At 45.5% G+C, this 27,243-nt stretch overlaps 4 protein-coding genes across 4 annotated transcripts in view; 1 reads left to right on the top strand and 3 right to left on the bottom strand.

Moving 5' to 3' along the window:
* Positions 1-6,674, bottom strand: part of prr36b (proline rich 36b) — a 29,071-nt gene extending 22,397 nt beyond the window's left edge. Inside the window, exon 1 of the mRNA XM_062408447.1 lies at positions 6,279-6,674. The gene's annotated coding sequence lies outside the window, so the exon portion shown is untranslated. The remainder of the gene's footprint in view (positions 1-6,278) is intronic.
* A 4,881-nt stretch (positions 6,675-11,555) lies between these two features.
* Positions 11,556-19,125, bottom strand: LOC133971418 (mucolipin-1-like). Its single transcript, XM_062408755.1, has 14 exons — positions 18,957-19,125; positions 17,653-17,915; positions 17,382-17,543; positions 16,843-16,999; positions 16,310-16,385; positions 16,111-16,207; positions 15,710-15,809; positions 15,506-15,612; positions 14,909-15,058; positions 14,710-14,811; positions 14,481-14,603; positions 13,948-14,154; positions 13,668-13,815; positions 11,556-13,578 (listed from the first exon to the last, which is right to left on the bottom strand). The coding sequence occupies exons 1-13, from the start codon at positions 18,997-18,999 to the stop codon at positions 13,681-13,683; spliced, it is 1,722 nt and encodes a 573-aa protein (XP_062264739.1). The 5' UTR covers positions 19,000-19,125; the 3' UTR covers positions 11,556-13,578; positions 13,668-13,680.
* A 463-nt stretch (positions 19,126-19,588) lies between these two features.
* On the bottom strand, positions 19,589-21,819 carry trappc5 (trafficking protein particle complex subunit 5). The gene is made up of 3 exons (XM_062408852.1): positions 21,719-21,819; positions 20,948-21,220; positions 19,589-20,869 (listed from the first exon to the last, which is right to left on the bottom strand). The coding sequence occupies exons 2-3, from the start codon at positions 21,215-21,217 to the stop codon at positions 20,573-20,575; spliced, it is 567 nt and encodes a 188-aa protein (XP_062264836.1). The 5' UTR covers positions 21,218-21,220; positions 21,719-21,819; the 3' UTR covers positions 19,589-20,572.
* A 1,576-nt stretch (positions 21,820-23,395) lies between these two features.
* pglyrp6 (peptidoglycan recognition protein 6) lies at positions 23,396-26,256 on the top strand. Its single transcript, XM_062408258.1, has 5 exons — positions 23,396-23,540; positions 24,265-25,077; positions 25,155-25,365; positions 25,456-25,750; positions 26,104-26,256. Exons 1-5 carry the CDS (start codon positions 23,471-23,473, stop codon positions 26,119-26,121), a joined length of 1,407 nt encoding a protein of 468 aa, XP_062264242.1. The 5' UTR covers positions 23,396-23,470; the 3' UTR covers positions 26,122-26,256.
* The last annotated feature ends 987 nt before the right edge of the window (positions 26,257-27,243 follow it).

Below are 27,243 nucleotides of genomic sequence, written 5' to 3'. Positions count from 1 at the left end.
CCCACTAAATGGGATAGTCACCTGCAGGGAGCGGTGAGCCATGTTTTATTCCGTTACTTTTCATCTTTTATATATTTTATGTTTGTTAAGACACCTGTGTAAGCTAGCTAATATTATATACTCCATCCTTATTGAAGCACTACAGAATTGCCAGGAAGTATAATACAACAGATAACTTCATCAGGAATTAGAATGGTTGTTAGGAGGATGGCTGGTAGAGGGCCATAAATGTGAATTCAAGCACAGGAGGGCTACAGGGACTAGCAGGGAGACGGATATATCTTTGCTGCTTAGATAACTGAATCAAAAGTAAAGATGTAAAGTTTCTACTCCCCAATGCAGCATGCTTCATTTACTCTCAGCCACATCTTGGCAGGACACCAGCAACACACCAGCAGCTGCTTACTACACAAGATGTTTCTGAAGGAGGGCGTTTCCTTCACAAACTGTAAACAAAGACAACGCTGCAACCAAAAAGTGAAGCCAAAGCCTCATCATCGCCCCCTGTTGACTGGCTGCAATATAGTACATAGAGCCTGCCAAAACTAGAAGGCCAAAATAAATATATTAAATAGATTTTTCAAAGATGGTTTCTGTTATTTTAAGTTGTTCTAATCACAGTCAAATAATTAATGCGATAAAAAGGAATGTCTGAGCTGAGATTGACTACTGATTGGTGGAGTTTCTATAACAGCAGGTCAGTCCTCTGATGGAAAGATTCATATCAAGGATATTTGGGCTTAATTTCTGGATAATGAGAAGAGAAGGAGATGCATCGTCCATCTTTCTACACAGTGTAAACCCATTAGTATTAGACTGACGCAGCCTGTCTGTAAAGTAAGCTTTTTTCTCATTGGGACTCCTGTCAGTACTGTAAAGGACTTATGTAACAGCACTCACAGGAGTCTTTCAAAGCAAATACCACTCCTGCCCACAATCACAGCCCCCACTGACTCCCCCCCCCCCCCCCGACACTTAGTGGGAGGGTGGCTCTACAAGTCACTGCCTTTTCCTCAGCTCCGACACGCCATCACGTCTCTCGCTGCTGATCCCTTAAGAAAACATCTGAGTGCCAACCATCAGATGAGAGGTCGATTAATACCAAACCCTAAATAACTGCTCTATGTGTGGAAGTCGGATGAGGGGTCCCGAAGGTATGTGTCTTCTTGTTAAAAGCAGTTTGGGGGGGGGGGGGGTTTACCAGTGCTGCTATCAACTTGAGGCTAATGACATCACTCACATTCCCAGAACACCTCTGACCTGTGAGGTCAGGAAACTGCCTCTGTCCTGCACACAAATAAACTCAAAACAAAGCCCACCACTCTCTCTGGGGTCCAACCCCCCCAAACAGTGGGAGGGTCGAGTGAGCAGGGGAGAGTGAGAGAGGAAAGAAACCAAGACAAGGAAGGCAGGTTTCAAAATGTTGTGCAGTCAAAAAATCGAATACTGCAACACTAAATTGGTCTAGAAATTAAGAGATTATGATGACAAAGAGTAAAACATTGTAATATTTTAGTATGTCCAAATTCAAAATACACGTAAAAATAACTGGACGGAGACTTACGTCGAGATGAAGACAGAGGAAGATAAACCTTTAAGAATATATCTGCCAATTATCTAGACTAGTCCCATTATACAGTACGGTCATATCTACCCATTGGTTTCCAGTGGGTCAGTGGGATTTCCAGTGGGTCAGTGGGATGCTCAATAAGACAAACTGAGGCGGAACGAAGGCCCCAGCTGAGAGGAAGGAACAAGTCTTTTTCTGTCTTGTTTACTTGCTGCTGGTTTGCGTGAGAGCGAGCAGCAGATTGCGAGGCAGACACCTGGATCACACGGACATGTGATCAGAAAGGCTGGCACTAATCCCAAGGACTATTTGGAGATTCATACTGGAGGTTTTACAAATGAAATTAGGAGATTACAAGTCTAAAAACATACCTCTTTGGTAATAAAATTTCCCGTTGTAGTGAAGAAAAAAATAAAAAAATCTGCAAAAAGCGTGTGCGACCTCCACAGATAGAGAATTCCTATGTCCTTCATAGTTAAGTGCTGTAAATTGTGTGCGTTCACCCCACCACCCCCTCCCAGCAAACACCAAACAATCTGATGCACACAACGCATGCATACAAACGCTGTCCTTCCCATGGTGGCGTCCATGCTCGGAGAAACTCGGCCCCCTGGGGACAGCAGATTAACACATGACAGAGCTTGTTAACACTGGACAAAGAGAGATGCTAATCTTGTACAGTCGGCCTAGGCTGTCCTCACACAGTTTACACACACAGCTACAGGGACGGAGAGAAAGATGAACAGGGAGAAGCCCAAGGAAGACAAGAAAGAAAGAGGGACTGATACGCGGCAGTAACAGAGGCCTGGGTATGTCCTAGAAAGCAGACAATACTGTAGGGAGGCAGGGCTAGAGGGTCCACAAGCCCCAAAACAATAAAGATGAGACAGAGCCCGACTACAAACAAGGCCCCATCAGCGAGGACCCCACTACAGACTGGGTAAGCCCCACTGCCTGCAGGGGCGACCAGCAGGGCAGCGCGGAGCTCAACTGGGTGGATATTGATCGCACAGGAGAGAGTGGGGAGCAGCCACCGGCTCCACAGATGGGCAGGGTGAAGAAAGAGACAGACAGACCAACAGACCGAGACAGAGGAAGTGCATTAGTCAAGCAGGTTCCTCTGATGCTGTTAGTCTTCTCCCCTGGGAGATAAGGGAGATGGCACTGACAAGGTTATAGGAGAGGACAATAAAAAAGGAAGAAGGGGGAGGAAAAAGTGAGGAACAGCCAGGGAAGAGGCGAGATAGAGAAACTGAGGCTAATTTGTAACTTGAAGAGCTGCTGGATCATCTCCATAATGGGCCGTCTGCCCACAAACAAGCTCCTCGCCGTGGGTAAATGAGATCAGGCCGGCCCTGGACCAGCTGGTGGCTTGGATCCCTGACACCAGATAGAGCAGATACAGAGAGATGGAGGAACAGGGCAGAACTGATGCATCTGGACAGGATGGCAGACACACACCAGAGAGGCGGTGGCGCTCTCTCCAGATTTTTGCACGAGGGACACGGACACATGCCCACAAAGTACAAGTGGAACAACCGTGACCATAAGAGGATTATGTCGTCCTGTTTGAAGTAGAACAAGGCACGTTCCAGATGGAATCGGATCCCTAGCACGACGACAGGAAGGCTGGATGGTACAAACCACAGCTTACGCGCCATGAAACTGGTGTTAAAACGCTGATCTTTGACTTCCACAACAAACCATGACCCCATCCAGTGCAGTTAACACTTCACATGGAGGTGCTGAAGTATCCTTACAGCAGCAGTCTGCTGAGACAGGGCATAGCCAGATTTAAAATGTCACTGGCAGAAATTGAAATGACAGAAAAACGAATTGATGCCAACAGCTGCCCATGGTAAGAAGGAGTCTGTCATTCTGTCGGCACCAGTGTCTGGCACAAATGCCTGTCATTCCACACAAGGCTATGGTGTGGGCATGCTGGGCAGCCTCTTGAATAATCAAAACCATATCAACCACTAGGCCAGACCAGCAAAAGTACAGCGAAACCAATGTAGACCCCGCTGCCATCAATTTCTCTGTGCCACAGGTGGTAAAGCAAACCAAATGACTGACATTGCAAACGTCATTGTTGGCCTCATTTTTACCATCTCCATGGGTGCGTTACACCAAACAGCCGAGCACTGCTTACACACTGTGCCATGAAGATTTTGGTCTCGAGGCCTAGCAACAGGGCTGCGCACAACATCCATTAACCATCCTCCCACCAGAGGAATTCAGAGCGGCCGAAAACAGCAAATTACTGCAGCTGCTGGCAAATACAGCCTCAAAACCACGCCGCCAGTTGCCAACTGCGTGCCCCGACAACTGTGACACCGCCAACCGGGGCTGCTATCACGACTGGGAGAGCTCAGACGACAGAAAAGTTTATCTCTGCTTTATCTTCACTCTGCAAATTCCCTGCGGTCCCCCCCCCCGACAGTTTCCTCGAGCCTCAATCACCCGAGAACAGAGGGGGGAGGAAATTGAGCCAAACTCGGTTTCTGTTTGTGTTTTAATAATCTCACAACAAGAAACTATTGTGCAGTTGTTGGCGCGGCTCAAAACAGGGCTAGAGTCATCTTTTGTGATGACGCTCAAAGTGCAAGGGTCACAGAGGATGACCAGAGGCACAGGCCTGCCCTTGTCACAAAGGAGAAGTTCAGATCTGGGGTGGGGGGGGGGGGGTTAATTCTGAGTCACACCCACCCCAACACCAGTCCTTAGGCTAAGGGCAAGCTGACACACAGGTCTATTAATGCAACAATCATCCAGGCTTGGGTCGAGCAGCCAGCCGCGGGTAAAATAGGTCATTAAGATTTAAATTGGCTGAAAATTACAATCTCATGAAAAACATTCTATGGGAAATTAATCAGTGACAAATCTTCAATGTGTTCAAATGTGAGGAGAACAATCGTAACAGAAGAGGCGTGTTGCTCAGCAGCTGCTAGAACTGAAACCAAGGAACTTTTACACATCATTAGTCTGAATAACATCGATTTATATTGATTACAATTGATCAATAGGTTTTCCCAGGTATTGATTAACTGAATCACAGCTTCGGCATTACATCCATGAAGGATTGTCTTAAACCCTTGACTCCAGCTGGTAAAACAGAGAGTAATGATAAGACAATGTGATACATCTTAATAAATATACAAGCAAATTAACCATGAAGGATTGTCTTACACCCAGTTGACAAAAATGCTCCCAATTTTAAGATATTTATCTCAATTACAATTATCGGCTTAATTTGTACGAGTATAATCTCAGTCAGGTCCTCTCCTCACACAGAATCCCTCTGGCAGGAATCCTCCCCCATAATAACCTCTTTAGGATCGTCTAAAATAACTTCATAAAAAAAAAACTGAGTGTGGTTTTTAATGGCAGCTAAATTTAATTTGCCATTATTGCATTAGGCCGTGCATCTGTCCTCCATTTCCCAGCTTCATCCACCAACACTGTGAGTCAGCCGTTCTCTCATCCACGCACCGGAGGGGGGTGGGGTGGGGGGGGTGGACGAGCCGATGGCTTAGCCCACCTCCTGAAGCGTCTCCAAGCCCTGGGTGACAGAGCTGTAAAAGTGCTCTTATTAGTCGCCCTGGGACGCCATTGACTCTGGATGACATCGATGCCTCCTGGTCGATCACCGCACGTTATTGACCGACACTTGCCCACCGAGGCCACGGAGCTGGAGACAAACCCTGTCGCCTGTCTGCAGCCCCTCAGGGGTCGGGAGCAGAGTTGTGGGCTGAGGATAAAGATTTTCAATGCCTTGCATGTTTGCCGTTTATTAAACGCTCTGTGCTGGGCTTTGGGAACTGGCAGCGTTTTCCTCCTCCTCCTCCTCCCCCATTGTTCCACAAAGAGGAGTGTAATCTGTCTTGTTGCACTCACCCACCAAAAAAGAAGAGCCTTTGACGGAACAGCCACGGCCCCCCCTCCAGCTTCAACTCTCACGCCACAATAGCTGATCACTTTTTTTGGGGGGGTGACATTAATCACCTCTGATTACATGCCATTTCCAAGTCTGTGCACAACAATCTGAGATACTCTCTCTCTCTCAGAAAATAGGGTCTGAGGGGAAATTGTGGCTTCATCCAATGCTTTTAAAATAAACATGGTGGAGGAGAGGACTGAGCAGAGGAAGAAGAGGAGGTTGCAGCAGTTCTCAGCTCTCACACACTCCACTTGGCTCATCTGCAGAACAATGGGCATCCACCATGGAGGATGGAGAGGGAGGGGAGCTGAGGCTGGAAAGTTCAGGGAGGGGAGAAGCTCAGAAAATGGTGTCACAAAGGAGGCAACGTGTCTTGTGCAGACACACACGAAACCGGCATGAATTCACACTGATTATCATCGTGGAGCCGAACCCCTGTTAAAGATGAGCTGGGGGGGGGCGGGGGGGCTCCACAGCCCCAGTCTGCCACCGCCCCATCAGCTCACAGGAGCCGGTGAATGAGGAGCAGGGGCGGCTCATCCTTCTGGAAAACAAGGGGCCACTAAGAAAAGGTCCAGCAGGAAAATGAGACCCCCTGAACCGGGGATTCGACCCATAGAACAGAACCGTGTCACCGGGGACTCACGTGCAACACCGGGATGACACCGACGGGCGACGGACACGAGGTTTGACCAATTTAACGGAGATTCAACCAGACAACCCTCAGGTGTTAGCGGGCACTTAGCATGCTAGCTGCGGCAGTCTTACCGGTGGGTCGGTGTGGCGGCAGGTTCGCGGAATCCTCCCCAGCTACGCCCAGTGTTCTCCCGCACGCCCCGGCTCGATCCTCCGGTCAGCAGAGACAGAGAGGCGCAGAGAGGCGGAGGACGGCTTTTATAAAAAAAAGAACCAAGAACCAGGAAGAAGGAGGAGAAGAGAGAGAGAGCAGGGAAACCGAGCCGAGCTGAGCCGAGTCGAGCTGAGACGAAGGACAAGAAACTTCTGGGTCTCGAGCGCCGTTTCCCTCAAGTGATGCGCGTTCACAGGAAGAAAGAGAAGGGGGGGCAGCTGGAGCTCGTACTGGCACTTCCGGTGTAAACAGAAGCTGCCACTGATCAAGGCAGCTGCTTCATCAATGGCCTCTGATGCCACAGCGTTTAAAGGAAGCTGCCTCTAATGCCCCATTGTTTTGATGCAGCTGCCTTTAATGTGATAAACCAAAATTAAAAAAGGTAAATTTGAATCCTTGAGATTTCTCATATAATTATGCATGGGATGGATAACTCCATGAGCAATGATGCTCAGAGATGCCTCTGCTCATGTAGACATGTATGAATATAACTTTACCAAAGTAGATGGAAACACCTCAAAGGAACAAAGGTTTAGTAACCGTGGGCTTAATACATTAAATCTGTGTTTCTGTGTTACACAACAGCAAAGAGAGACTCACACAATGTTACTTTCCAATTGCGAATTATTCATTCACAGTTTTATTCACCATCATAAGTTGACTTTGGCCCAAATGTCTGCAAGGACTCTTAGTTGAATACACTAACATCCATAAGAACATTTAAAACTGACGTATTGTTACGTCAGTTTTACATCATATGAGTTATGATCTTCTATTGTGTAAAAGCATCAGTGCATACACTCCACAAATGACAACAAAACTTTAAACAACAACCAGCTACTGAACTACTTTTTTAACCAAGTTTAATTATCATGTCCTCAGTATTTATATGAATTCAGTTAAGTGACAATGTGTCCATGGACAGCAGCACTGTTGATACAGGCGGGAAGTTCCAGTTATAATAACCAGTATTTTCCAGTTCATCTCCTGGTCTCGACCGTCCAGGCCCTCGGAACAATAACAAGTAAGTCACCATTTACAAACTGGTCCCAGTCTCCCTGAATAGGTCACAAACAGCTGTGGAAACTGACAGCTGCCTTTACAAACCAGTGGCAGTTTCTGTTACCACCGGAAGTGCCTCTACGAGCCGCTGCTGCCACGATTCGAGCTGGCTGTCTCTCAGATGGAGAGTGACGCTGCACACACACACACACACACACACACACACACACACAGACACGCGCACGCACACACGCACACGCCGGTGAATTGATGGATGAGGAGGAGAGGCTGCCGCTGCCTTCAGGTGCTGCTACAAAACCTCGGAATAATGACCACACGTGAAGGAGCTCATGTCTCTCTCTCTTTTTATCAGATCTAATAATCACTGCGCTTTTATTGTATTATTATTGTTTTGTTATCTTATTTCATTCTTACATCTGTTTAAATTCTTCTTCTTTCCTTCTTCTTTTATTTATCATTGTAATAAGGGGTCACTAGAGTTTTTATTTTCTTATTCATTCTATTGCGACTGTGTTTGTTTATTTCGTTTTTTGCTTATGTGCCATTTGTGTGTTTGTTTTGAGAAGTGCAATATAAATGGAGTAAAAAGAGTCTTTATTACATATGTTAATACTCGCAAAATGGCAGTGTCATGGTTTTTTATTTTGGCACGTTTGCACTGCTTCATATTTAATAAATAATGAAAAGGATAAAAAACAGTATTAATGCCCAATGTAAGATAACAGGACCCAAAAGGCATGAACTCATTTGTGTGTGTTTGTTACTTTTACAACTGAATCTAGTAATCTACGAGTCCGTGAAGGCCACATTCTCCCTCACAGCGCGCCATGCTGAAATTGAAAGGGATGAATAGCGAATAGCAGGGGCACTGCTTTCTCAGGGAGCAGCCAATCAGCTCCCGGCCTGAGGGATTATTCAAACGAAGGATGATGTCACCTCTTGCAAGTCAACAGACTGTCTTGCCCCGAGTTCCTCCCGGTTGTCTGTTGCCCCCCCTCTCAGGCCCCTAGACCCCTTTTCTGTCCTCTTCAACCCCTTTTATTCTTCGCTGCATGCACGACTGCACACACACATTCACTAACAGACACACACACACACACACTTTAACGGTGCACTACTGCTGCACCACATGCACTAAAGCGGTTGCATTGTCCACATGAGCGCTGCATCGAGAACCTGAATATCTCTCAACACATTTCAGACCTGTTGATTGCAACATTCCTATTAAGACTGTTATCAGACAATTTGAAATAAAGTTGTTTCCATATTAGGATGTAGGATTAGAGGATTTACACAATTAGAGCTAGAGCTGACGCAGTTTAAATTGTGAGCCTGCCTGTGAGTTTAGTCACATTGATGAGCAAACAGGCCCAAATAGAAAGACAGTGAATTAAAAGCAGCAGGAAATCCATCATGGAGCAGCAGAGACAGTGTGGAAGCCTGCAGCCGGGCGCCTTGTCTCTCAGTCACAGTGCGACACTGAGGGGCGTTGTTCCGTGGATTAAAAACCTTTTGTTTCTGTGCGCCACGTTCCTCAGCAGAACGGGGCTTTTCATCAGAGATAGTGTGAGAGGAGGGCATGCCGCCCGTCTGCCTGTCTGTCTGCTGCCCCCGCTGCTCAGCCCCCAGCAGCCACTTGCCTCTGTCTACATGAGCCAGGCCTTTGTGTGCTGCTCAGTTGGGGATGTGGGCTTCGGGCCTGTCGAGCCGCTGGACAGGGGAGGTTCGGATTGACTCAGGCTGCAGATAAATGGCACTAAACAAAAAAACAAAAAACAAGCAGCTTTAACTTCTTACTGGTTTTAACGCATCCTTGCTTCCATCGGCCATTTTTACTGATCGCTTTCAAAGCACGCCGGGAATCTGACTTCACTCTACATCATATGTTGACCCCCCCATGTGCTTGAGATCCTCGTATGGATCCTGCTGGCTGCTCCAAGGTCCAGGCTGAAAACTCAAGGTGACCGTGCTCCTGCCATCAGGACCCGTCACGTGGGAAAGTCTTAAAAATATTTATTAAATTGAATTCTACCTTGTTTTTTCGACCACTTCAACATTGTTGCACGTGCCCATAACTTTCTTACTGTATATATTGTTGTACTATATTGTTGTTTTTTATATTGTTGTTTAATGTACAGTGCACCAACCACACCAAGATAATTTCCTGTATGTCCAAATATACATGGCAATAAAAATAATTCTGATTCTGATTCCTGTCACATTGCATCCTTCTGATTGTTATTTCTCTCCTCTATGCATTTTTGCTTTGAACATTTTAAAGGTGCTATATAAATAAAGTTTATTATTAGGATTATTTTCTACAAGCATTTGTGTCTTGCCTGTTTATCGCTCCTGCTCAGGTTTCCAGAGGAAGCTTCTCCTCTGAAGTGCACTGACCTCAGACTGCTCGGCCTGTCAGCTTAGAGAACTCCATCCACATCAAACCTGAAGGTCAAGTCAAGCCCACAGAAATATCTGGAGGATTCCTCAGGTCATTTTCACGAGTTAAAAAATGAACATGTGATCGTGCAGGTGCGTGTGCAAGTGCATGAGAGACATGGAAGCGGACCGGGAGGTGGGCGGGGCCTCCTGGTGCCTGCCGGCCTGCTGCTGATGGACGTATTGGCATGGTCACCCAGCCACAACAAAGAGAGGAAGGTGTTTTTTTCACACAGGCAGTGGTGAGCGGCAGCCGAGGCAGGAAGGGGCAGGGCTGTGTTCCCTGCAGCGCCGTTTCCGTCCTATTTATCTCATTGTTTTTCCCCCCCGGCCCACAGTCCAGCTGGGGGCAGCCAGAGCACACAAGCACTGGCACTCAGTCAAGCCCCAAGAACCTGGCCTCCAGTCAGGAGTTTCACCTTCGACTGGCTCACAACTCGTTACCAGCAGCAGATACAGGCATGTTCCCTCTGGGCTTTGTGTATCCCAGCGTGTGCAGTCACATCGTGCACAGGTCTGAGTCTCCTTCCTGTCAGCAGAGAGAGGAGCTGGCACCGCTGGGAGACACACCCACCACATCACACACAGCCGCCATCTTTTCCTGTAGAGACATTCACAAATCAAACCCCTGTTGGCACAAGTGGATTCAGAATGCACGAGCGGTGTCACACTCCACTAACGCGAATATCATAATCTCTCAAATGTGTGTGTGTGTGTGTGTGTGTGTGTGTGTGTGTGTGTGTGAGTAAACAGCAGGCGGATGCAGGTTGGAACACGCCTGTGTGGCTGCAGCACCGACTCCCCAGAGAGCACAACATGCCAGCACAGCATATCATTACCATGCCCCCTCTGACAGGCAACATGTGAACAGAGATGAAGAGGAACCTCATCAATGAACCAGTATCATCATGTATGTCCTCCAGTAACGTGGCGAACTGACTGCAAATGCAAAGATAAAGAACCTTTTCACCTGAGGACCCAGTCATTGGGTTGGACGTGAGTCGCCATGTTAAGTTAACCAGCTAGAGGCCGAGTCTTGTATGTTTCTTCCATTAATCAGCTTCACCCTGAAACCTGATGATGTCCAGAGCCGGCCAGTTCCTGTCGGTCTGATTCTGAGTGCTTTGTCTCAGCCCTGGTTGGCTCCTGGAGTAAATAATGCATGTAGGCACTAACCATATTGGACAACTGCACCACTCCAGCACACTAAGAGGACTGAGTGAGCACGAACAGTTTGTGCTTTGACTCTCTGTCCACTTCTCGTCCATTTGCATCTTCAGCTCACAAGCATTTTCATTTTCTTTTGGTGTGGCCCGACTCTGCTTTACCTCGAGTTGAGAAGAGAGATAGATTGTGATAATGGTTCAGTCGAAGGTTAAGTATTTAAATTATACTCTCAGCATTATTCATCTTTAATGAAGGCAGCGACTCCTCCTCTCCTCCTCAAAGTGCCTGAGTCAGAGCTTTGTCTCAGTTCCTTATTGCTTATGGATTGCATTGATTTCCTGTGACTGGCTGCAGACAGAGCTGACTCTCTCCCCCTAGTGGTGCCACACCACCACCACGAGTACCACCACCACCACGACCACCAGAAACCAGAGTCTCAGCAGATTCAGACCTTGTATCACATCTACATTCCTTTATCAACCTATCACAGCATCATTCAAAATGTACATGTTCATCCTTTGTTATCATGAACAGAAAGAGCCCAGTGTTTGATTTGTAAACAAGCATTTATTATTATAAGTAAATCATGTATAGAACATATAAGTGAACAAAAACAGTTGTAAAACAACTCTTGAAATCATTAAAAGTCAACTCTTTATTTTGAAATGCAGTTTCATTGATCTCATTTCCCATCGTAACAGTTTTGAATTTTGTTTTTTATTTTGTTCTCTCCATTGGCATCACATTTACATTTTTATATATTCATTTTAATATATTACGTTGATTTTATTAGGCAAGTTAGTGCATAACAATTATAACAATGAGTAATAATCCAATTTCTCAACCTGGTTTAACCAGGCGGCAAAAACATCAATATTAAATTTTAAAATTTCCAAATATTCCAATTTAACCAAAACATTTGAGGGAATCTTATGTTTGAAAATTATAAATGTTGAACTCACTTATGGTAGCATGATTAAATATCATTTCATTAGATAATTGGTTTATATACTTGACACAGTTTGATATGATAATAGAAGAAGAAAGAGTTCTGTCAGAAAACATTCAATACAAAAGACGATAAAAACCTGTGTAAACTTCTTCCGGTGCATTAACAGATAAACTCCCTTTTAACAAGTAATAATTAAGACAGCATAAGGAATACGTGTAAACAAACATAGTGAGCAGTAAAACGGTTTCTCCTAAATCAGATTTACCTTCTGAAGAGTGTCAGGAGAACATTAACAGATGCATTAGATCCACGGTGCTGTGCTCCGCTGAGCTGTACGACTCCCAAGTGTCACATTTACATCAAGAGAAGCTGAACATCGCTCTTCATGAAGTGGAACATCAACTGTGAATGAACAAACCTGTAGTGACTGTAAACAAGAGCCGATATATTAAGTAAACACGACACAATAATACAAAAAACAGACGAGTACATTTGTTCTGTTTTCTCCTGATCAGAGTTTGTCCAGTGAACGTCCCTTTTCCATTGAGCGTCCTTCATTTGACCTTCAACAGCAGGAGGGACATCAGCACTTCAGGAAGCTCCTGTAGTAACAGGGACGTGGTTTATGGAGGGGGTTTAATGTCAGTGTGATGACTACGACTTGGTCTGACACCTCGGACACCGTACCTTTAAATAAAAATGGTTGAACCATAGAAATGTGCAATTTACAGGGATAAAAACAGCATGAAAACATAAAAAATCATAAAAAGTACACAAGGGAAATCAAGTTAATCAGTTAATCACCTGTTTCCTGGAGATACTGACACATCTTAGGGATTCATCTTGTTATAACAAATACAAGACGTTGGCTAAAAGGGCTGACGAGTCCGGCACAATGTGCAAATCCTAACATTTTCTTACATGACATATTTTTTTGCTGCCTCGTGTTCAACACTTTAAAAAACAAACAGCGGAAATGCCCGGCCTTGCAGTGCATTAGCGAGCACCTGGCTCTTTAAAGCAGAAGCAGCTCATCCATATTGATGAGCGCCTGGTCGGCTGCAGGGCTCGTCCCTCCTCGTGCAGCCTTCATCTCAACACAGTTACAGTCGGGACTTGAATGAAATGAGGAAGAGGAGAGGAAAGAACCAAATTCATGAAAAGTGTTGCAGGAGCTGATGCACACACACACAGGGCAGTTAATGGCCGCTCGTTCTCCTGCTCGCCTGCCTCCCTTGTGTTTATTCTACTTCTGCCGTGAAGCTCCAGATGCTTACATGTATTTGCATAATCACGGGTCACAAAAGAATGTCTCCTAAGTGGCCGAGTGGACAGTAAAATTATAAAAACATACATCAATTAAGAGAGCATTTGCTTTTAACTCTGTGGGCCGTGTCCAGTCGTGTTTACTGGCGTCAAGTGTCTCGTCTTCAAAGCTTCAACAAACTGAGATTTCAGAAAGAGGCAATAAATTATTCAGACAGTACAAAAGCAGGTAATTGGCCTTGTGACTGATAAGTGCCTTCTACTGGTCCAGAATTAATTTAAATGCAAAATTCAAACCCGGGGCGCAGAGGACATTATGTTCCAAGGTCAGTCTGTCCACTGTCAAGACATCCATCGTCCCTGCTGGGCTTCTGGGAAAGAAAAGGAGTGAAATTGCAATCAGTCGTCACTGGAGTGGAAACTCTGTGGTTTTTAAAAGAAAAGCAGAATCTCTACTTACTCCCACCTCCTCTTCACCACTCGCAGCAGCAGAGGAAGGAGCAGGACGAGCCCTCAGGTCCTCGGAACTTGCCGGAGCAGGGCGTGTCCGTGCACTCAGCGATGAAGACGTGAAGGTCAGTGACCCGCACCTGCTCCTGAGTCTGGGCCTGTGTGGGTCAACAGACAGAGTTGAAATAATAGAGTCTGGATCAGATTGCTGGACTGACTGACAGACTGACACTGCCATTAGAACCATGACAAAACACACAAAGCACACCAGAGCACAAACTGAGCAGTACCATGATGGTGTCGTAGGCTCCGGTGATGAGTGCGATGAAGAGGGACAGCACCATGTAGATGAAGAGGGAGATGAAGGTGTAGAGGTAGACCTGGCTGAAGATCCACACCAGGGTGCCGCTTCGCTCCATCTCAGCGAACGTCACAAACATGTCGTCCCCGTTGATGAGAGAGAAGAGACACTCGGACACCGTGGACAGGGAGCGGAACTGGACAGAGAGCATCAGCAGCCACAAGGTCAACTGGAGGTCATCCATTTTATCCACCTCTCAATCTGTACATTCACTTTTATGAGCTGCTATTTGTAGGGATTGTCTTTTGATGTCCTTCTTCCACAGAAACACACAACACAAAACAATATAACAATGTTTTCATAAAGGTCAATTTTCTTCTCTCATTAATAATACACAAGCTACATGGATGATGTGCTGGAGGGCTTTTCATTATAATAAGGCTGTGAGGACGAGCACTTCTGGTCTGAGTGACTCGTGGCGCCTCCTCCCTGGTCCGAGACCTTCCTGAGAGGGTTCAGTACCTTGGTGTGATAAGGCCCGAGCACGATCCAGCCACAGAAGCAGTACCCCAGGTAAATGGCAGCGGCACAGCAGCAGAAGCGGATAACGTTTGGAAAAGCAGCTCGAAGAGTCACGATCAAGATCTGTGGGCGAGAAGCAGAAGATATTTACACTTCAAAGAAAGAGCAGCTGTGTGAAATGTGACTGTGTGTGTCTGTGTGCGTGTGTGTGTGTGTGTCTTCCACATACATTGTATTTCTGAAAGAAGCTGAGGTAGCGGATGACTCCCACCCACACCAGCAGGGTGGAGGTTCCCAGCAGGATACCGCACAAATCATACGAGGACAAATTCTGCATCACAACAGGGACATCTTTGATTATAATGAACGGTGCTGCAGCTAATTGATTTCTCAGCAGCTCGTCTTGCTGGTAACATCTGCCTCGTTACCTTGGACTCGATCCCGATCTTGATGAAGCTCCCGACGATGGTGAACACGTCGCTGATGATGAGCAGAATGTACCAGCCGTTGATGAACTCCATCCGGTCTCCCCAGCTCACACTGCGGCAGAGTGTGAGATGGAAAAAGTGCACGTACTCCTGAGACGGGACAAAAGAGACAAATATCAAACATCCTCTAAAGATGAGATTCTAATCCTGTAGTATGGAGGATTGTGCAATCTCTGTTCAGCAGTCTGTTCACCGGGGGTTCGAAACCCTCTTTCTGAGATGATTCACCCGGTTTTCCCCCGGACTCGAGCTTCTTCCTGTAGCCCAACGTGCTTTAGCAGTTATTTAAGATGAGAGTTCAGCGGCTTTAGACTGGTTTTGGTGCTTTTTTGTGTATTTCCTTTAGGGAACTGAGCAATAATGTGGCTGTGCAGTAATCATGTGCCATAGAGTGTTTCCAGTCTGTCAAGGGGTCAAAGGTTACAGCCGAGTTTTAGACCAAATTTGCTATGAAGCCATAAAACAACAGAAAACTCGATCTTATCAAACAGGGTCGCCAAAGTTAGAGTTTCATAAATGTCCGGCCGGCCCTCTTACATATTGCAGGACGATGCCTCTGAGGATGGAGCGTCCACACAGCAGCAGGGACAAGAGACAAACCACCGCCACCAGCACGTCCAACAACACCCGGGCATAGCTCTCCGCTGCCAGAGGCAAAGACAAGAGGGACAGATAAAAAATATCAGGAGACAAGATGGATGGATTCCTCCCACTGCAGCTTGTCCAGCACCAGTTACTCACCGTGCCCGGACACATTGGGGTCTTTACACTCGGTGATGGACGCCTGGTTCAGGAGACTGATCTTCACTTTGCCGCTGTGCGCTTTGTTATCCATGAGGATCTGAACACAGACGCAGAGGAACAGTATTAAATATACAAACTGTGGATATGGACGTGTTTGTGTGGGATACACTCTCTGTTAACTGTTCCTTACAATACACCACGTCTATTTCATTTATCTATTATCATCAGTATCTGCAATTTCATCCAATATGTTAAATAATTCTCATGTCAGTTTTAGATCTATCCATTTATTTACATCTTCTCAAATTGGAAACACTAGATTTCTGTCTGTTGTGAAATGTGAAGCAACATGGTCACTGGACGAGGGATCATAGGGTGGGGGGGGGGGGGCAGTTCACCGTGATGGCAAAGGTGTAGCAGTCGGGGATCTCATTGTTTATGATGGTCTGGATGTTGATGGCCTTCAGCTGGAAGTCAACTGTCACATTGATCAGCCTGGAGACACACAGAGAAATTCAATGTGTTGAAACTGAAACAGGAACAAAACACTTCTCTGTGTCTGATGATGAGAAGAAAAAAACCATAATAACATCTAACTTGTGAAACTTGAGAGTGAAATTCTTGTAGTCACTGTTTCCAATGCTGTAATTCCCGGGATCCACGCCAAGGCAATCTGGAAAGAAAAGAGGCAGAAAACCAGAAAGTAGCTTTAGAGGAACTAAATGATATCAGATGGGGAAATGTTATTTAAAAAACCATATAAATCGTCTTTTTCCACATCACATGCAGCTTGAACCACACTTCAGCTCTTCCTCTCTGCCTTCTAATCGCTTCCTTGGAGCTTAACATTGACTTTATTCATCTTAATCTATTTCGGTCACAGGAGTTTTCAGTCATAGCCAAACCAGCAGGTGTATGCAAATAAAAAGGGCTTTAATGCCTTGCTTCCTGAGAACTGGACCGTGTCAAGTCTGTGAAAGTAGGACAAAGTGTCCGGGCCCCTCTGGACATGTGTGGAGCAGCAACACAGTGACTCACTGACTCAGTCATTTCCTGCAGGGCCGGGCAAACACAGTCGCTGGGTAACACAACAAGGCATAAGCTTTCCACCACGTGAAGGGCTTCCCTACCGATGTCCACGCGGGGGTCGATGTCAAACGTGTCGTTGACGGGGTCGATGGTTCCCTTCCTGAAGAACCTCTGGCAGAGGGACAGGGCGCTCCCGTCCACGCCGACGCCCAACACGTAGGCGTACCGTCCCAGTGAGATGTCCGGTAGAGCCAGGTACTGGAAGGGAAACCAGAACCGTTAGTCAAACTCTGCTTCCTCACAGTAAAGCACAATTTCACTGTGGAGCTGTTTCTGGTCTGAAAAATCAAAACATCTGCATCATCATTCGGCCAAAATGTCTATTTTAGTAGAAACTACTTCTTTCCTGAGTTTTCCATCATCTGTTTTTTTTTTTTTTATTATTATTTATTTAATTGAGTGGTAGAAAATGTCGTGTCAACACTTTCAGGGACACATTATGCTTCTTCAGGTTTTTCAGTTCCTGTTATTTGTTATATGAATTTTTGTGGATGTGAAAGTTCCTAAAAAGCTAAAAGTCTCCAGTAAAGGGAGCCCCCCCCCGACAGAAGACACTGAAGCTCCTGAAACATCTGGTTACCTGCTTGATGGCAAAGTGGATGTGGCCTAACAGCTCCTTCTGCGTGTGCACCTCCTGAGGAGCGTTCTTCTCGTACCCCTTCAGGAAGAGGTGTTTGAACGCAGCCGTGTTTTCCTCTTTGAATGTCACGACCATCTGGTTGCTGAGTCCGAACAGAACCAACTGAGAGTCGGAGTCAAAACACAAGAGAATCAAGAGACAGATTCATCAACAGATAAAACATCTTCTCGTGGACTTCCTCCTGTTCTGAGGTAAACAGATGTTTCTCCACCTGCACAGTGACGATGATGATCTTCAGCAGCTGAAGGCCCAGTTTGAACGGCTTGCGTCCTTTAGCGTGATACTTGTCACAGGGGCTCATGAAGAAGTACTTGAGTTTCCTCCTCAGAGCCTCCTCCTCCTCCTCCTCCTCCTCCTCCTCCTGCTGCTGGGGGGGGAGCACAGAGTCCTCCAGACCCGAGGGGCGTGGGCTCCCAGCCTCGAGGAGGTCCTGGGACCCATAGCTGGTCATGGAGGAGAGCAGCCGGTCCTTCTCTGGAGAACACACAGAAATGAGATGATGTGAAATTATAAACGTTGGAATTACAGGTAGTTACAGGTAAACAACAACACATGTGATGATGTAAACAACAGACTCATCATGGAGGTAAACAACATGTGATTATGAAGTAAACAACAGGCTCAACTTGGAGGTAAACAGGTAAACAACAGACTCATCATGGAGGTAAACAGGTAAACAACATGTGTGATGATGTGAACAACAGAATCATCATGGAGGTAAACAGGAAAACAACAGACTCATCATGGAGGTAAACAGGTAAACAACAGACTCATCATGGAGGTAAACAGGTAAACAACATGTAATGATGTAATGAGGTAAACAACACGTGTGATGATGTGAACAGCAGAATCATCATGGAGGTAAACAGGTAAACAACAGACTCATCGTGGATGTAAACAGGAAACCACAGATTCATCGTGGATGTAAACAGGTAAACAACAGAATCATCGTGGATGTAAACAGGTAAACAACAGAATCATCATGGATATAAACAGGAAACAACAGACTCATCGTGGATGAAAACAGGTAAACAACATGTGATGATGTAAAGAGGTTAACAACTCTTGTGATGATGTGAATAACAGACTCATCATGGATGTAAACATTAAACAACAGACTCATCATGGATGTAAACATTAGACAACAGACTCATCGTGGAGGTAAACAGGTAAACAAAAGACCCATCATGGAGGTAAACAGGTAAACAAAATGTGATGATGTAAAGAGGTAAACATCACGTGTGATGATGTGAACAACAGAATCATCATGGATGTAAACATTAAACAACAGACCCCTCATGGATGTAAACAGGTAAACAACAGACCCCTCATGGATGTAAACAGGTTAACAACAGACACATCATGGATGTAAACATTAAACAACAGACCCCTCATGGATGTAAACAGGTAAACAACAGACACATCATGGATGTAAACATTAAACAACAGACCCCTCATGGATGTAAACAGGTAAACAACAGACCCCTCATGGATGTAAACAGGTAAACAACAGACCTGTGTCTCTGTCCTGCTCGTGGGCGAAGCCTTCAGACGCCATGTTGATGTTTTCAGTCGCTCACAGAGGAATGAAGCAGGGAGTCTTACTCTTCCTCACCGGGAGGATTCATGTCATCACAGCTGCTTCTTCTCTGCGTCGCGGTGTTTGGAGACACCGACAATCACATCACCACTTCCGGGTTAGCACGTGACTCCACCATGTGACCGCTGTCTCCCGCCATGGCGACGAGCTGCTGCTGCTGAGCAACCAAACAAAACAAGAGCTTTGATCTGCAGCCGGATATTTAATATTAATATTAATTATACATCATTTAACGTTAGTTTACTCTACAGGCTCGTCTGTCTGCAGCTGGATTTTATATAAATATTATTATTATATTATTCTTTCTTCATTCCTACAGATTCCCACATGTATGAGTATATTCAATAACAACATTATAAGTTACTTTATTACCAACAGACACAAACTGTGTTAATAATCATAAGCAATAATTGACAAATTGTTGATTGACACCACTATTGGATCTGGAAAATATGCTCTAATAATTATTAATAATGATCCATTCAGCTCAATTCTATTTCTCTGAATCATAATCAAAAACAATGAAGTCATCTCAGAAACTCTCCAAATGTTGAAGTCTTTTATTTGTGGAATGGAAACTCCCCCACGTTAAACCCTCAATTTCTGCATGCATGCACACATTAATCTAAATATTACTAATACAAATATAATAATACACAGTGAGGACCTCAGTGTCATCAAGGATCTGCACCAGACTGTGAATCTATTTCACAGAGATGAAACTTGAGAGTTGAGTTAAACTGGAGTGAACGAGAAAACAAAACTTTGACTGTCGACACCAGGAAAATTAATTGGCCAACATTAAGAAGGTTATTTTTTATTCAGATTCATGTCCAACCACCTTTGTGTCAATTGCAGCGAACAACATTCTGTTGTTTTTATTTGATTAATGATTCGTAGTTTAGACGCTTTAAAGTCTAAAAGTAGTTTAACAGGGCCTGGTTCATGATATTTAATTAAAGGACCAGTGTGAAGGATTTGGAAGGGGATCCATTGACAGAAATGTATATTAAATCATATTCTTATTTGTTAGTGCTTCCCACAGAAGTATATCTGTGGTGAAGGGGTCAGGATTATGAAGGATATCAGAAACTTATTGTAAACTTAGAGAGAGAGAGAGAGAGAGAGAGAGAGAGAGAGAGAGAGAGAGAGATAGGGGGGGGGGGCTGCACACGGATCTACAATGAAGCAACAATCACACTGTTTCACCTGAAATTTCAAACTTTTGTATTTTCTTTAGCTCACATGGAGCTACACATGAAAAGCTATGCAAGGTAAACAAATGTATGGACGTTGAGAAGGTGAAGAGTGAGAAGATCCACAGAAAACTGGAAGTTTGGACCAATCAGCTGCACCTTCTCTGCTGTAGGTGTGGCTCAGTACGTTGCAGAGATCCATTCATCATCACATCAGTTACCAGAAACAATATCATCCACAGTCAGCTACACTTTAACACAAGACGGGACCTGGATGACTTATCCTCATCCTGTACTGATGAACAAAAACAAAAACCAGTGTCTCCAGTCGTGTTTTATCTGCCGTCCAAAGCCTTGTCCCTGGCGATGACCGAGTCGTTGAACTTGATCATGAGCGTGGTGCCCTTGTGCCAGTGGGCGGTGACCTTGGCCGGGAAACCACTGTGTGTGAGGATGGCTTCCACGATGCCTGCAGTGAACGCAGCGCAGTTCAAGCTGCTGTTCTCTTTGGGCACAGAGATGTACGCGTTGATGAGCGGCTCCTTCTCGATGATGTAATACGTCTTGTCATCATCGTTGGCCTGCTCCAGCTTATCAGCCTCTTTCCCGAATAAGGACTTCCACACGTTAACCTAAAGGACAGAAAACAACTTTATAAGTAGAAAGTGATTTCACTCTCAAACAAACATCAGTATTTCACACTTGGTCACCTTGATGAAGAGCAGCATGTTCAGAACCTTAGTCTCCCTCTTCCCATTCTTCTCCCTCAGCACCAGCACGTCCAGCATGCTGGCTCCCACACTGTGGCCCATGTCGGCCAGCCGGGTCTGCAGCTCGGACACGGAGTACACCCGGCTCTGACAGTACTGGACCATCTCGGAGAACAGGAGGGCGAAGGCGCTCACGCTGACCTCGGTCTTGGGTCGGGTCAGGGGCCGCTCCAGGATGCTGGACTTGCCTCGAGTGAACCGCGTGTCCATTTTCTGTCGAGGAGGGACGGGTGTCACAGTTTAGGATTTATTCATATGAGGAAGCACAGACAGGCGTTATAAACAAATATATAACATCAGATAATAAAAGGCACAGTAAACAAATCACCCTGAGGAAGCTAAACAACAATATGCTGCCCTTTAGATGTAAACAAGCTTGATAGTAAGATATGAGACTGAAAGAGAGAAGATCTTATTTCACAGTAAGAAACAGAAACTACACACGTGATGAACTTTGACCAACATCAGCTGATCACCTGTTTAACGCTGTTTTTATCATTCTGCTCAGTTTCTGCGTTTTAAACCCCCACAGTCAGCTGTTAGCCACCTAGCTACAGATGCTAACTGACGCTTCCTGTCACGATGCGAGCTCCTCCAGGAACACAAAACACAATTTGCTACACAACCTAAACCCACATACACACAAATATATACTGCTTAATATCTGTTATCGTGGTTCCATAAAAGTGTCGCGTTCATTTATAAACAAACCTCAGTGGACAGAAGATCAGCTTATGTCCTGTTTTCCTCGTTTCTCTTCTTCGTGCTGCTCTGCGGTTCAAATACTGTTAACCTCGGTTTGAAGTGTACACCGCACCCTAGTGGACAGAACCAGTACATGTAATATAATATATTATAGGCCTACGTCTTCTTACTAATGGTACTACTACTAATAATAATGAATGCAGCTTTCAAAATACTAAGGGCGTTACAGGTAAAGTAAGAACGATTTTTAGTTAATAAATAAACAAACCAAGAGCATAGAATAATAGTGGAGATGTAAGACAATGTAAGAGATACACAAACTACTGGTATTTGTGAGTTTTAAGAAGTTTTTACAAGTATCGTTGGATCTGTGGAGGAGGATTTTGTAAGGGATGCAAGTCTGAACATTTACAAATTCATTTGTTTTTAATTGAACTTACAGATCAGTAGGAAAACCACAAATAACCATAGTTACCCTGCAGGATTATTTTAGATTCGATAAGTTGAAAGGTCACAAAATTGAACCTTACGACTCAGGTAGAGCAGAGTTTTATTAATGTTTTTAATTACATTTGTATTTGACGACATCTTGAGAGAAATAAAACTTTCATTTCAATCTACAGCCTGAGCCCTAACAAACTGTCTTTATTTATATTTGTATGTTCTTGTTTTAGTCTTATTAGTGTCAGCTTATCTCTCTCTCTCTCTCTCTCTCTCTCACCTTCTTCCCCATAAAAAAAATCTACATATGGCTACATACAAAAGTAATAACTCATTTTTAACTTTGACATTTGTGCAATGTATTTTCCAGCAGAACCAAACACTGTCCACTTCCTGTTCCTGTCCTCGTGTACGACCACACACAAAAGAGAATCCTTCCCACGATGGGGAAACTCGCAGTGTTACAGCAGCAAGTCAAAAAGACATCAGCAAGTAATAAGTAACATGTGTATGGAATATAAATAAAAACATGGAAACATGTGAATGTCATTAAACTAGTTTATACAGTGAGACAGGGAGGGATATGTGCAGTGGGAGGATATTTGCCGTGAATGAATTGCACATGAACCATTGATATAACACCGACAGATGAAAACAGCCCAGTTGAGACTTGAGCTGTTAAAGGCCAGTCCATAATGGTGAATGTAGTTTATACTGGGAGCAGAGCTGGTTGTATCGTCTTATGTACCTGAGGTAAACACTGATATCACCTACAGCAGCCTGTGTGTCTCATATGTGCACTTATAAAGTTGATATATAAATCATTAATGAAGGAATCAGATACGTTTCTGTTGCTGCCACACAAACAGCCAACATGTGATTGACGGGACTTCCTCTGTTGTGCTCTGTGTTTTCTGAACATGGACAAGAAGACACACGTTGCCTCAGAGAGGAGTGCCAGGGGTTTGTACAGCAATCCTCAGTGTGCTCTCCGCTGCCATTATTCCAGGAAAGTGTGCGTGTTTCACAAACAGCAGCCGCAGATTAATTTACAGAAGTTGTGAATTTCTCCAAAATGTCCCGGTGGGTCACTCTGTGGAGGAAGACCTTGAGCGGTCAGGTCCACAGGCGCAGGTGCTGGTTTCCCACGCTCCTCGCTGAGCCACGGCAGCTGATGAAAGGCGGACGTATCTACAGCATGTGTACATGTTACATAACCTCCCTGCTACTCTGCATATGAACGTCTATAAATGAGAGAGGGAGCAAACAAGGTGAGAGGCATTTGAGGCTCTGAGCTGAAGGCGTCTGAGGCTCAGGATGGATCCAACCTGCTGGAGACTCACTCTGACCCTTGTCGTGGTCATGAGCTGCATCTACGACACAGAAGGTCAGAACATATTTACAGCTGCATTGTGTGTATTTATGTTTTATTTGGACCATTGCTTTTGGTACTTTTTCAGATGAGACTCTTAAAGGTTGATCTACTTGGCAAATTTTACAATAATACAACCTCTGTAATTCCACACGACTTGTGTTTGCATGTGATAATTCATGAGCACAAGACAATTTCATTTAAAAGTGTTTTCACTGGATTTGATGGAAGTTGATCGAATAAGAATGAACTGGAATTGAAGCAGAATTAACTTTAAACACGTGAAATGGCTGAGAAAGTTTTGTTTTCATTTAGTTTTTATAGAAATGAAAGTTTAAACAACATCAAAGTTACAACCGTGAACCTTGTGTTAATAAAACTTTTTATATCAGGATGACACTTAATCCACAGTAATAAAAACACTGTGTAAACACAGCTGGTCTCTCACTGTCACTAATCTGAGATCAACGGGATGAAGCGGATTCTGAAACTGAAGGAAACGCAGCTACACAATATTATAAATACTTTTATGATATTATATAACAATAACAATTCATGTATAAAGCCCTTTTCAAAACCAAGTACAACAGAAACCTATAAAACATCACAAGAGACTCATTTCCTTAGATTCAGGGAGTGACCGCAGATTGTTTAAACATGGAACTAAAAGATCAGACACGTGTGAGACCATGAAGATGATCCATAAGACACATCACATGCTTTTCTAAATGGTCTCCAGCTTCATTGTCCCGGCACATGGACGACTTCATCGCGGTGGTGAAGCAGCTGGAGGACGGTGTCCCCGGGGCCGACCCGGTCCCCGTGCTTCAGAGGCTGCGCTGGGCAGCTGGTCTGAGGGGTCCATTCATCCGACACTTCCTTGGAGATGTGGATTCCAGCGGTTTTGAGGTGGACGCGGGCCTCTTGGATTACATCAGGAAGTCTGTTCCGTACAGGGTGACCGCTGATGGCAGAGAGGAGGGCGTGGTCCTGACCTCTGACGGCACCACCGTGGCCCTCAGGCCGCTGCTCCTGGGCCTCGAGGCCGGCTTCCTGTCCAAGAGGAGTGAGCGGGTTCGGGGTCTGTACCAGCTCACTCTGGCCAGAGACCTGGGCCGGTCCCTCAGCCAGGGCTCTCCTCTCAGCCAGCGTCTGGGGCCGGACGGCTGCTGGGACAGTTTGACCTCTCCGCAGGTCTTCACCCTCTCCGACACCCCCACTCTGCTCACCACCGCTCACGTCAACGGGGGCATGGATGGAGTGATCCTGGGGATGGAGGCCAGAACCACCAGGCTGAGCGGTCTGCTCACAGAGTACTACTGTCACCAGCTGGACCGGGCGGGACTGGACGCCGCCCCGCGCCTCGTCAGCCGCCGCCGCAGGGGGAACTTCAGGGAGCTGCTGGTTCCTCCCACGCTGGTCAGACACGTGATGAAGTCAGTGCAGCTGCAGCGGAGCCTGGAGAGGAGGTCAAAGATGGAGGTGAAGGAGAAGAAGCAGCTGACGGCCGCGGTGAAGGAGGGAATGAAGGAGTTCGTCCACATGTTCATGGGTGAGAGCACGAGACCACACGCAGGAAGTGAAGTGTGGTGAGCTGCTAACCAGCTTGTGGTTTCACACATGTTTCAGATTGCCCCCCCATCATCCCTCGGTGTATGTGGGGTGCGGAGCCGTACCGAGGAACCCCCACCAACCTGACGCTGCCGCTCTCCTTCCTGTACATCCACCACACCCACTCCCCCGGCCTGCCCTGCCTCACCTTCCAGCAGTGCTCTGCAGACATGCGCTCCATGCAGCGCTTCCACCAGGTGGACCGGGGCTGGGACGACATCGGATACAGGTAACATCTGTCTGACGTCACACATCGGTATCGAACATGTGAATATATGTGAACGTGGGACATCTACTCACGACTCTGATCCTCCTGAAGCTTCGTCGCCGGCTCGGACGGACACATCTACCAGGGCCGGGGCTGGCACTGGCGAGGAGCTCACACCCTTGGACACAACTCCATGGGCTACGGGGTTTCTTTCATCGGGGACTACGCCAGCAGTCTGCCTTCCCAGCATTCCATGGGGCTGGTGAGAGATCAGCTGGCGTCCTGTGCCGTGGGCGGTGGGCGACTGGAGGCCGGCTTCACCCTGCAGGGCCACAGACAGGCGGTGAACACGTCCTGTCCTGGAGACGCTCTCTATAAGGAGATCACAGGCTGGGAGCACTTCGGGGTATGTAGGAGGAATTATGAGATATTGAAATAGACACGAGCACAACCCACACGCAGGATTGAGTTAGGAAGTGAGATAACAGGTGTCTTTCTTAGAGAGAAGACACAACAATGGTTTGGTGAAGTTAAAATATTCAGTTTTGCAAAGACAGCTGAGATTCTATATGATTCCTCTGGTAGTGAGAATAAATAATTCAGCTGTAGACGTCATCCTCCTCCAGAAGATTTCTCTCACCAGCTCGTATAAATGATATATATATATATATATATATATACATACAACAAATATAAATATATATAAAATCATATAAATGATCTGACGTGTCACTTAAATTCCTTCATATTTCATTACAGGAGGTGAAGAAGAATTGATGATCAACCTCACAAGAAGAAGAAGAAGAACTTTGGACAAACCAAAATTCACGCAATAATAATGTTTGTGTTATAAATGTGTAGTTCCCTTTGAACACAATAAACAATATGAGAATAAAAGCAAAATTACATTAACTTCAGTTCTGTTCTTATTGAGCTATTTGTATTGATATGATTTCCATTTTTTTCCCATGAAAGATATAGTTTCAGATTTTTCCAAATTTAATAAAAAGGCCTGAACAGTGACACAGTCCCACCTGCGACCAATAGAGGGCGCTATCTGAAGGCGTAGTAATGAGCAGTAGGAGGTTTTTATTGATTTAAAGTATTTAAGGAATGTTGTCAAACCAACTAATTAAACTCAACACAACATAACACAACACGCAGTGAGGAATCCACAACATCTGGAGTTTACACCTGATTAAACACTGAGTTAACATGTGAGACACATATAAACTGTAACTGACATATAAACAAACATCAATGACATTTGTATCTGTACACAAATAATATTATTAAGGGTTATTATCACTGTGGCACAATATGAAATGTCATTTTTTCCACCACCGTGTTATTAAAGATTAAAGCTACAAATAACCAGAGAGATTTTCATCCTCGTATAGAAACGTCCTGATAAAGACGTGTCATTAACGTGCGTGTTCTAAAAGGTTAATAGTTAATAGTTAATAAACTTGCAGTCCGCGGGTTTGTGGAAACTCTTCTCGTCACCCTCCCCGTCGACGTTACGCACGCAGCAGCCGTGGCGCGCCCGCAGCCGAATAACATGGAGTCCTGCTCGGTCTGGCATCTCCACGGGATCCGCGCACCGCAGCCCGAGCGGCGGCTCACGCAGCGACTCCGGCCCCGGCGGCAGTGAATCCCTCCCCGGCGTGACAGCACCGTCTCGGGCCGTGAAAGGCTTCGGCTCCGTCCGGAGCTCATGCCGAACCCCGCCTGAGCAGCCCGCCTCTCCTGCCTCTCCTCTGCCCCGCGATCCGCAACCAGGCCGACTCCGGTGAGTATCTGTGGAGGAGGAGGAGGGGGGGGGGAATGCAGTTTCTGAGCGTTTAGAGTTGTTAAGACCTCCGTGCATGGATGCATTATTTCACAACACTCACCTGA

Source organism: Platichthys flesus, chromosome 16 (assembly GCF_949316205.1).
Source record: "Platichthys flesus chromosome 16, fPlaFle2.1, whole genome shotgun sequence".
In the NCBI taxonomy this organism is placed as follows: Eukaryota; Metazoa; Chordata; class Actinopteri; order Pleuronectiformes; family Pleuronectidae; genus Platichthys; species Platichthys flesus.
This window is presented reverse-complemented; position numbering and strand designations above follow the sequence as displayed.